The sequence below is a fragment of the Antrostomus carolinensis genome, unplaced genomic scaffold (genome assembly GCF_000700745.2).
Source record: "Antrostomus carolinensis isolate BGI_N321 unplaced genomic scaffold, ASM70074v2 scaffold53318, whole genome shotgun sequence".
NCBI classification, from domain to species: domain Eukaryota; kingdom Metazoa; phylum Chordata; class Aves; order Caprimulgiformes; family Caprimulgidae; genus Antrostomus; species Antrostomus carolinensis.
The window spans coordinates 1-11,450 of record NW_010336098.1 but is presented as its reverse complement, the minus strand read 5'-3'; the positions used below and the strand labels follow the sequence as shown (position 1 = coordinate 11,450).

Here is an 11,450-nt window from a genome sequence, read left to right as displayed (position 1 = left end):
CCCCATGCGGTATTTTGGGTCTCTTCCAGTTGCCCGTCATCCTAATAAGGTTAGTAGTGTTGTTAGCTGGAAATTAAGCAGCCCTTAATGAGATGACACGATGTGCATGTTGGGTGGGAGCCTTCAGCCTAATGACGATTTTTGTTACATTACACATGAAGAGTTTACAGCAGGAAAACAGTTATTTTTATCTCTTCCTTTGGCATTTTATGAATGGAGAAATGTTTCCATTTGAAGTAGCAGTACTTATTTAGGGGCTAGCATGTCAGTGGGTCCCTACCTTGTTTGATGTTGTTGAACTCCTTTTCTATGGCTTCTTCAGTTGTCGAGAGCATGAGGTTCCTCACATAGAGAATTTTTACAGATGACATGGTGTCTTCATCCACCTCCACTTCTGGTTCTGCCCAGTCAACAGCAATAGGGTGCCCCCACAACTGAATCCTTCCTGTAAAGGGATTGGTACAGTCAGTGTCATACAGGCTTTTGTTCCTCTCATGTCTGCTCAGAGACTATTTCACATGCAGTATGAACAGCAGAATAGGCCAAATTCTACAAACAGGGCTGAAATAAGCCTTTCTAGCTCAAAACATGGCTGCTTCATTAACTCAATTCCAAAAGCAGATAGTTACACTTTCAGCATGCTCCTGCTAACACCTTAGATGCCTGCAGAAATGCAGTGTCCAGATTTAAAGAAGAGAAATATGGCATGATTCACAAACCTCTGCTTTCCCTGGAGTGCTCTCTAAAGGGAAATATTTTAATGAACTTATAAAAATCCCTCTTGGCTGCAAAAGTTTAATTCCCTAGATAATAGGAAAGGGATACAGAAGTCCCAGCTGGATGAAATAGTAAAAGGGAGGATGTCTTTGTGTGCAAATATTAGAAGTTGACCAGCAGTAGAAAGGAGGGACACAAAAAGTAATGAGGCATAAAAGAGGGTGTGGGAGTGGAGGAGAAGCCCATGGGCTCTGTGTACACTGGATTGAACTGCTGAGAGGCAGGAAATAAAAAGAGCAAATCAAGAGGCAGTTAAAAGTGATGTTGCCATGCTGAGGTCCATAACCATTTGCATTGAGTCACCTAATTTATGAGGTAATTGATTAGTCAATTACTGGTGTTTTATATATAAGCATCATATTTTATGTATGCCACAGCCTTGTCTCAAAGCTGCGGGAACCACAGTGGTGAGCAGCAGGACACCAGGTAAGGCAGGGACCTCTACAGAGTGATGGTTTCTTCACCTCCTGTCTTCTCCAGATGGCAGTGATACCTCTTTCCTCCTCTTTTTCTTCCCTTTCCCTTCTGCACATCTTGTAGGGAGATATTCCTTCTTTTTCTCTTTAGGAGTGGTTGAAATCTGGCCACCCACTAATATCCAGAGCCCCAAATTCCATGTGCTCTATCTGTGGCCCACTTTTTCTCCAGCAATTTTAATCAGCCCAGCAGCTAATTCTTTGGATGTACAGTCGGGACATATCTAGCACGTGCTAGATATTCCTTCCAAATAATGAAATAAGACATCTGCCTCTTCTGCAAACATCCCCCAAAAAGTAAGTGGGTCTTTCTGTGTTTTTCCTTTCTCTCTCTCTGATCTTTATGATATGAAGATTGTGTCCTCCAAGGTCTTAATTACGCTAAAACCTGGAAGAAACCTGGGGATGCCTACGCCAGTGGAGGGAAAATGAGAAACCTGCAAGACATTTTTTGAGAAATCTAAAAAAAGGCATCCTATCTTGCATATCCACTTGGATAAGCCATCTAAGATGGGATGGGAGTTCCAAAATAGAGGAAAATTAGAGGGTGAAGGCAGAACTTGGAGTCTTTTTTTTCTATAATAGAAATGAAAATTAAGAAACAAACCAGAAAGGATTGTTCCCTGCTAGGAAGGCTCACGAATGAGCCAGGATTTGTGGAGCAAGATTGGGCTGATGTTCAGCTTCTGGCACTGCCCAAGCAGACTCTGGTTGTTAGTAACCAGAAATAGAGAGATGGCTGCTAATGGCAGCCACCTGAAATGAAAAGCTGTGTGCCCCTTTCTGAGTTGCCATTTTCTGTTCAATACTGGAAATAATGACCTGGTTGTCTTGCAGCAAGGACCTAAGCTCAGTGCCTGCACTAGCTTCTTGCTAAAACCCAGTTTTCCTCCATCCTTTTGTTTAACTGGGAGACAGGACTAAGTTTTACAAAAAATATCTTCCTTTTTGAACATTTCTGTCTCTTCTGCAAAGCTCCTTCAAAGAGCAGCAAGGTTCAGAGTAAAGGAAGCATCTTGATAATGATATTCAGTCTCACATTCATCCAATGCATCAGCTGGAGGCACATTGAATTTTGGCTTGAAACTTTTTTCAAGTTCCTCTTGTATGTTTGCAACATCAGAAGACTGTCTCCTGCTCAGGCCTTTGAAATTCCCCAAACTGTTTACAAGATGTCCCTAAATTGGAAGTCACTAGTGCATTGCACATGCCTGCTCAGGGCTGCATGCTCCTTCCCATCTGTCTTGCTGTCTTTGCTCAGGTTTTCAAGTGCTCTGCTCCCTCAAGGCTGCCGTTGGCAGCTGTGGTTGTACGTTGTCCTTTCTTCATTCTTGATATAGAAACCACAAAAAAGTTGTGCTGAAGCATAGACCAACTGAATGTACTCTCACAACCAGGGAGACAGTAAACTGACGCAGAAATGCAGAATAAAAGGAAAAATAGTCAGTGTGAGACATTCCACAATAGCTAAGCGTACTCAGAGCTCGCAATCATGTTTTTCTTTTTTCCTTTTCTTTTTTTTTTTAATATTAAGAAAAAAGGATTTAAATGACTTGTGGTGTTTCACAGGCTGTTTTATAGAAAGAGTGAAAGAAGGCTGGTGGGTTATGAACAAGTCTCAAAACAGAAGGTTTATTGGATTCTTTCACCAGCAAGTGAGCTGGGTGCAACAAAGCAATGCGAGAGATGCTGAGCAAAAGCTAGCATGAGAAAATCGGTGAAATCACTGCAAACGCACTTTATGTTAGGTGGATCCTTCATCTAACACCTGCCAAACTTCTCTCTGCTTCGCAATGGTTTTTGAATGTCCCCCAGTGCTAAATTGCATAGATTTTTTTATATTGCTTAAATCTTAAAGCAATTCCTCATTTGAAGTTTTCTTCCCACATGGAAAATATCCATTTTCAGGAACATCCTCAGTACATTGTCAAGGCTGAATATGTTCCTGGATGCTTTCCTGAGTGGCTCTCAGAGAGGCCATAAATGAGGTTATATTTTATATATATCCTAATATAACCACAGGATAATATGTATCCTACTACACAACTGTAGAGAATATACATAGCTAAATCTATATAGGTCTATTTTTAATAAAGCCAAGCTCCTAAATGAAGAGTATGGATAATGAGCACAGTGCTAATTCAGGATCTGTAAAAAATCGTCCACCCTGCACCCCAGAGCCAGGGCGACTCCATCCTCCAGCCATGATATATTGGGGTCCCTCCTTGCTCTGAGTGTCTCTAGCAGCCAAGAGGAGAAAACCCAGCAGTGTTCACTTCCTTGGGTACATGGGTGCTCTGGAGACTTCAGTCTCACCACAGTGCAACATGTATGCAGGTGACCCTGAGATGAAGCCATCCATACCACCCTCACCATCTGTACTAACCTGGGAGCAATTTTCTCCTGGCCATTGCTGCTGCCCGATGGCTTTCATATTCCACAAAAGCAAAACCCCGGTTTTTTGTTTTATCGGCTGCGCTAGGGTAGACAATGACATCCACGACTCCGTCCGTGACTTTCTTCATCTCTGCTAAAATTTCCTCCCTCTTCTTCGTTTTGGGGATCCCTCCCACAAACAGACGGCAGTTGTCCACACTGGCACAGACTCCGAGGAGACGACCGTTTCTGTGTATAAACAACATGGCTGGTTTGTTAGGAGTCAGGATCAGTTCTCAAAGAGAGGAAAAACTTAAAATAAAGCCCCTCTCTTGTCCCAAAACACAAGGTCAAACACAAGGCCTCTTGCTCCTGTGACATATGTTGCTTGGGATATTCAGGTGGACTTGCTCAATGCAAGATCCAATGTGAAGGCTGCCACTGCTAAATTTTACATCAAAGTAAGGCAGCACAGTTGAAATGAGGGATTTGAGATGATTGAGAAACCAAAGACAAATTTTACTTTTGCTTCCTGGCATTCTCCCTTTTCCTATTTGCAAAAATGACCGCTACCAGGCAGCTGTACCTACCACTCATGGTCATAGCAATGATTCTTCTGTCACCACTAGTATAAGCCAGGATTCACTGTGTACACCAGTGACTTGTAGCTTCTCAATCATGACTGGGCCTCTCAACTGAGGTTTTGGTGAAAGAAAATCCCTTATCACGAAGAGACTCCATTTGGGCCTTCCTGATGCCAACTGTTATGTAGACTCCAAAGTAAAAAATTTCCTTACATGCACTTTGCTCATCTCTTTGTGGCCCAAGCACCTGTTGCAGGTCTTGAGAAGTTAAAAACTTCTTTAGAGGAGTCTTCGGAACAAGGGAAGTAGGCAGAGGAGGTGGATGAAGTCTGATCTTTAAGACCCTCCAGCCTCTGATGCAAGTCGTTTCCAAGCCCCCCTCATGTGCCTTGTGACCTGTTCACCTTGGAGTTGCTAGTAAAGCAATTTGCAACTTTTTTTTTTTTTAAATGAAAGACACAAAATTGCCAGAATAGTTTCTCTCTAAATGCTTTTAAGCAAAGGCATCTACTCATCCCACTTGGAACTGGACAAAAAAAAACATTAAATGCAGTTGAAATCAAAACAGAACATCTTGATGGGACCATATGTTGTTGATTTCTGGGTGTTTTGTTCCCGATTTTTACAAACATGAAGGCTTTTTCTGTTCCTATCAATTAGGAAATGTCACTGTTTTGCCCATTGGTTTACATCCGACTCTGTGAGTTTTTGCAATTGCTCTGTCTTCCAGAACAAATCTGCAGTATAGCTTATGAGAGAGACTGCGGGTAGGAACAAATCAACAAAAAACAGCCCAGAGGAGAACATGAAATAAACAGCAACAGTTAGGTGAAAGATAGTTTGATCCAAAGTGAAATATTTTTTCCTAATGTTCTGCTAGATGGTTGTGGGGGTTTTTTTTGCAAGAAAGAATTTTACTGCAAAAGATTTTTTGCTCTGGTGAGTCCTACATACTGCCTTTGTATTAGGGCATAAAGCAATGATTGCACAGGGAGACAAGATATTTCCTCTTAAAGCTTAGGTATCTAAATAACCTTCCTCTGGGCTGCAAGGAAAAATAAGTCGTACATAATAAAATAGATTAATATATATGATGTAAAGTTAACATGAAGATGTTTTTCACGCTTACCTAATTTCATAATTATTGAGTTGCTTTATTGCATTCTTTGCCTCCTGTTTATTCGAGAAGGTCACAAAGGCATAGCCCCTGTTGTTGCCATTAAAGTCCATCATCATTCTCATCTCGTAGATTTTGCCAATCTGCAAATAGAAAGAAAAGTAATTCTGAAAGAGAGGTTTATCAGCAAGGTGGGAGATGTTCAAACAAGACCAGGTGCTTCCTTGACTATATCACATCAGAGCTTCACCAAGTCAAGGGTAGTCTTAGCCAAATCATCTGTAGTTCAGCCTTGAAATGTCACTTTGGTCATCAGGAAGCTCTGCAATACAACTACCCACCAAAAAGTCTTACTTTTTCACACAATGGTATAAGTTCATCTTCAAAGAGGTCTCGAGGCAGTTTCCCAATAAAGATCTCACACCCTCTCTCTGGTGGAGGGCCGTCCCATCCAGGTGGTGGGCCTCCATATTTCCTCTGCCCATTTTCCTGCCATGGAGAAAAATAAAAGGATGATTTAGATGCAGATTTAAAATGTAGTTGTAACCAACCCCTTCCTAGGGAATTACACTTGAGACATGCTCCATTACGAGTGGGCTGGAGGCAGAAGCTCTCCTTCCCTGCAAGGAGCAACTCTTTACAGACTCATCAGAGAGAATGTAGTGTGCATTGGCTGCCCCACTGCCATATCTACTGTTGTCCCAGTTAGTATGCTGGTGAAGTACTGGAGAAAGGTCTGGTCTGTACCTAGCTGAGTTTTGTTAAAGAACACACATAAGTGCATGCAACTGCATGCTCTGCAACTCAGTTGCTACTTCAGATGTCCAAGATGGACACTGTCAAATACCTCCTTGGAAAATGTAGGTCTTCTTGGCTATGGGAGATGAATATCTGTGGACTGTTGTTTGTGGACTGTGTAATATAGCACTGGCAAAATGTATAACTTGTCAAGATTCTTCATCCAATCATAAACATTTATTAGTAATGATATAGACCCTTGTTTTAGTAATTGAAGGAGAACTTCCCATATAGACCAAAGAAAAGATACTGGAAGGATCATGTTTGAAAACAGAAGGATCTTCCAGAAGCAGAAGGCATCTGGACCTCAGAAAGTGCTAACATAGTGGGAAAACTGGGGACTAAGCTATCGTTGCCAGGAGGTTTTTCTGGAGCTGCTCTATGCACTTGAAAAAAGATGTTTCTGCCAGCAGCTGGGCTAAGTGAAGAGGTAGCAATGCCTGGAACAAGGTGTGGTGAGGACTTGGGCCTGGAGATGAGCATGGAGGGATGGTGCACCCCAAAGCCCACCTCCTCCTGCACCCAGAAGCAGTGAAGCCCTTTCTCTAGCTGTGACCGGGATTTTGGAGGGAGCTCAGCAGGGAGCGGGGGTCTGGCCAGAGGAGACGACAAAAGCAGCCCCACAGAAGGGACAAAGGAGGGCCATCAATGGGGGAGGCCACAAAAGGGGCAAAAGATTATGCCAGGAGTTCCTTTATGCAGGGAGTGAGTCTTGTCCCCAAATAATATCCAAAGATGTGAAGACCAGACAGTATTTCCACTTGTTGCTATGTGTTTGCCAGGTGAGTGTGTCTCTGTTCTCCTCTCCTATTTTTAATAATCTTTCCTGTATTTCTCATTTTTCCTTCTTTCCTTCATTCTTTTCCTTCCTTCCTTCCTTCCTTTCTTCCTTCCTTCCTTCCTTCCTTCCTTCCTTCCTTCCTTCCTTCCTTCCTTCTACTTCCTTTCTTCATCTCCTTCCCTCTCCTTCCCCTGTCCTGCAGCAATGCCCTGCTCCTGGAGGAGCTGGAACTCTGGTAATTTTTCTATTTTTGGTTCCTTGATAATTTCTGTAGTCGTTTCTCACTCCAGATTTATTCCAGGGAAGGGATTGCCTGTACAGCTGATAAAGAGGAAAGCCTAAACACATAAGAAAACAGGGATCCTTACAGGAAAATAAGAACATGCCACGAGCTCTTTCAGTTTTCCTGAGCCTACAACAGACCTGGAATTATCCATTATCATTCCTGTTTTGCAAATGTTTTCAGCATAGTGATGGAGTCATGGGGGCATTTGAATTTAAGAATTAAATCTTAGAACAAGTCTAACAGGAAGACTGTGATGTTTCAGGCTATTTTTCTGACCCTGGTTTGGCTGAACTGAGCACATTGCTGGCATGGCATTTTTCCATCTCTAGAGCTATTTCTTAGGTGAAGACAAAAAGTGATGGTTGTGTTTTGTGTTGTTGCAGTCATTTGTGATTTTCAGTGGTGTGTCAGCTGGAGGAAGAAGCTGCAGTAAGAATCACCTGGAGGAATGCTGAGCTCATTAATAATGCTCTGAAAATGGCCAGAGGAATCTTACCGTCCCACTTTAGGCCAAGTGAGAGACAATCAATCAAACAGTTCATTTTTTTCATCTTGTCAGTGTATGTGGGAGCTGGTGTGTAAGGAGGCACCAGCAAGACATAAAGCCTTCTCTCAATCTGCAGTAACTTCGGTTGTGGCTTGAAGGCAGCACCCAAACTCATTTGGGCAAAATGTCTAGAGGGAAGGAGTCCCTTCACAAAGGGATGAGTGACTGGCATACATTGCAGAATAAACTGTTTGGCTGCACCGATAGATAGGTTGGAAGAAAACCCAAAGAGACATGGAAAAGAAAATAAGGAGGAATAATACTAAAAAAGAAGATAAAATGGTAAGCTATAATGGATATAATGGAAAAGGTAGGGAGAAAGAAGATATCAGGGGATGTATGGGGGCTGGGGGTTTAAATCTGTGGTTTAGGAATGAGTTATAGCCAGATGTGATAGGATGAAAAACTGAAGACCAGGATAAAGAAAGCCACAGTAAATATAAGACATAGAGAAGTTATTTATCATCTGGGTCAGGTAGAGCAGAAAAACTCAAGGGCAACAAACCCAGCTGCTAGCCTGATTCTGGGGCACACACATGATTAAGAGTTATAGGAAAATACTTTTTCCCAGGAGTCTCAGTTTTTGCTTTGGGCCGTTGTGCCCTCTAGTGCTACACAAAGCAAGGCAAAGTTCAAGGCAGCCACCTGCTTAAAATTCACTGTTTTCAAACATTTCTTCCAGGATGCAAGGTCAGTCATATTACTGTCCAATACTTTCAAAAAAGTAGCTTGTTTTGGTCATGCTAACTGAGAAAGACTTCTTTGGATGGCTTTTGAAGGACATGCCCCATCTCCACCTGCCCTAACCAGAGAAGCCTTTGCACTTAGAGACCTTGAAGTCTAAACTGGGAGCAAACCTTTGGTGTTTAGTTAAAGTGAGGCACCTGCTTCACATGCAGTTGTACATGTGCAAGGATCTGTACAAAAGGTAGATCTGGTGGTGACACATCTGACTTCCTATGGCCAAGTGTGGACCTACGCTCTTCTGAATCTTTGCTTAGTGGGTTTTCTTTGCTGTGCTACCACTGCAGCCACAGCTTTGAGACAGCAATCCCAACCTTTCCCAATATTTAGCAGTGCTCAGGGGTTTTTTTGCACCTGTATCCTAATTTGGCATCAGGCAAAGAATTCTCGGAGGAGTAAGATGCCGCTTCATAAAAGGCAGCATCTATCACATCTATGTAGTTATGTGCAGTACATATGTTAGAGAAAACCAAAGAGAAGAAGAATGAGCGAGGAGCGCTTCATGTGTACAGATTTGCTGCTCAAGTCCCTGATGCAACGCATCGCTTCAGGATGAAGCCAGACATTGCACACAAAAGGACGTGACCATGAGTTCCTACCTGGATCAAATTATATCCCGTTCGCTGAATTAATGCACGGAGAGCAGCTTCTTTCTGTGTGCCGGTCAATCCATCCCCGGATTTGTGATTTGATTCCATTGTGAGTGATTATCAGCAAAAAATCAGGTTAATTAGGGGTGCTCACTGCAATCAAATTTAAGATAAATTAAATAAATTAATATGGCTAGGAGGAGAAAGTCCACCCTCCTGAGAACATTAACAGGATCATTCTTCCTGAATCAGTCATTTTGAGATAAAAACAAAACAAAACACCACAGACGGTAGAAAAAGCAAAAATATTCCCCTTTTATATGTTGCATGAAAATAAACAACATTTTAACCCCCTGTCAGATTTTTGGACAGTACTCCAGTGAGACGCAAAGGCATATCAGTGCAGGTGTCTCAGGAGGGAAACACATGTAAGGTGCCTACTCCTGCATTGCCTACATGACAGTGAGGCCTTCACGTCATTGCAACCTGTTGATGCTGGGAAGGGAACCTCATACAAGCCATGTCTGGCACTTTATAAGAAACAAGACCTAGGTCCAGATTTGGCCTATTTTTAAAAAACAAGAACATGGGAGAACTTCAGATTTGTATCTAGGTTCAGGGCTGGGATAACCTTCAGTTCAGATGATTTGGAGCTGTAGTTTTAGGTCATTTCTAACTGAAGATTTTTTTTTAAGTTTTGAGTTTGAAATTGTTAAATTGTGTCGTCCAAAATGATGGTTATTGCCTTAATTCCTTTCAAATTACAAAGGTAGAAGCAGTAAAAAGCGATGATAACTCCCAGGCTTGCTTGGAGAGCAAACAGGACCAAAGGGGCCAGGGTGGGTGTACTGGGGATGAGGAGGATGGGGCACCTCAGGACCTTCCATGGCACAGGAAAGGGGAAGGAAAGGGGATGGTGATGGGGATGCTGGGTGGGGGAGAAGGGAAATCTGGAAGATCCAAGGGGTTAGACAGACAAGTGGAAGGAAGATGGATTGCTGTGACTGCATCCTGAGCCAATGCCAAATTTTGGGGAGGGGACCCTAAACAATCCCCCTGTACAGCAGATCTCTTGGTGTGCATAACATGAGCATTGCACATAAAGAAATGCAGGTGAAGAAGTGCAACATATCTGACTACAGCAGATGTTCTGAGCGTGCCACAATGCTATGAAAATAACAAAAAACCCCTTTTGCAATAGCTGGCTGTTGAACACCAAAATGTTTTATTAGCACATGTCACTTTTGGGGTTCCTTAAGGGAAGATCTAAGGTTTGAGGTTGGCCGCTTTGCCTTTGGACATTATTTGTTCTGTCCTCCTATATCTTTGGACCCTGGAAGACTTAAACAGGTGCTTTACATGTAAATAGATGGATTAGATTATTCTCAGCACCAAAACCAAGGCACAAGTCCAGGTATTTGGAAGATCTCAGCCTTGTGTCACTTGGGCTTTGCCACACTGAGCTCCAGACACAATGACTTAAATACTTTGAAATAGAGATATCTCTGTAATGCCAGATTTTGGAGCTATTTATTCCCGAGGTTTGTGAGACTCTTCTGATTTTTTTATTTTTTTTTTTATGCACCCAGGTTCTCTGGTGTTTTAATTACTACGAATGTGCAGGGGCTGGGAGATGGACTGTCCAATGTAATAGCTCTCTCTTGTCCCTAATTGTCCCTAATTCCAAAATGAGTGTTTTCTGCAGCAGCTGGAGCCTGATTATTATTTTGTTTTGCCCTTGCTGAGGGGGGCAGCAAAACCCAGTTGATGCTTGTGGTTCCTGTGCCTGCCAACTTCTCCAGAGCTGGGGTTCAGCACACTGTTGTGCAAAAACGAGTTGGATGCTTTCCCAAGCTGCTTAAGAAGGGAAAAGCAGTCGTTCAAAAACACACAATTAAAATCCAAATTGGTTTTGTATCCTCTTCTGCCTGGGCAGAGACACCCTATACATTCCCTATAGAGGAAAGCTCTAGCGTGCTGCAAATGTGGCCCCTTATATTTCGCTTTGCTACATCCTGGTTTCAGCAGGGGTTTGAGTGCAAATTTGGATTAAGGTAAATGAGTCTCTGTTAGCCCTTATATCTGGACTGGAGCCCATTCTCTTGTGCCCAAAGGCTGGGACAGAGGTGTGGATGAAAAGGGATGGCTGTGCTATGCCGATCTCTCTAATATTAGATCTCTCTAATATTCCCCGCCTGGGATTTCAGGATTTTTTTCCTCTCTATCAGGTATATCAGTGTGCAGTGACCTGCTTCCCGACAGGGAGCCTGCCCAGCCAGCACATCTCCCTGCCCCGGCACCATCTTCTCTCCATGCCAGGAAAGTGGCTGGAATGCAGCCAGGCAAACCTCGGCAGCTTTCCACAGCAGCTGAG

At 42.8% G+C, this 11,450-nt stretch overlaps 1 protein-coding gene across 1 annotated transcript; it reads right to left on the bottom strand.

Moving 5' to 3' along the window:
• Positions 1–280: 280 nt before the first annotated feature.
• LOC104530205 (APOBEC1 complementation factor) lies at positions 281–9,184 on the bottom strand (the record flags this gene model as incomplete). Its single annotated transcript, XM_010174723.1, has 5 exons — positions 9,086–9,184; positions 5,685–5,819; positions 5,343–5,473; positions 3,640–3,878; positions 281–445 (listed from the first exon to the last, which is right to left on the bottom strand). Coding segments are annotated over exons 1-5 (769 nt in total), but the record flags the coding sequence as incomplete, so codon positions are not given.
• Positions 9,185–11,450: the final 2,266 nt, after the last annotated feature.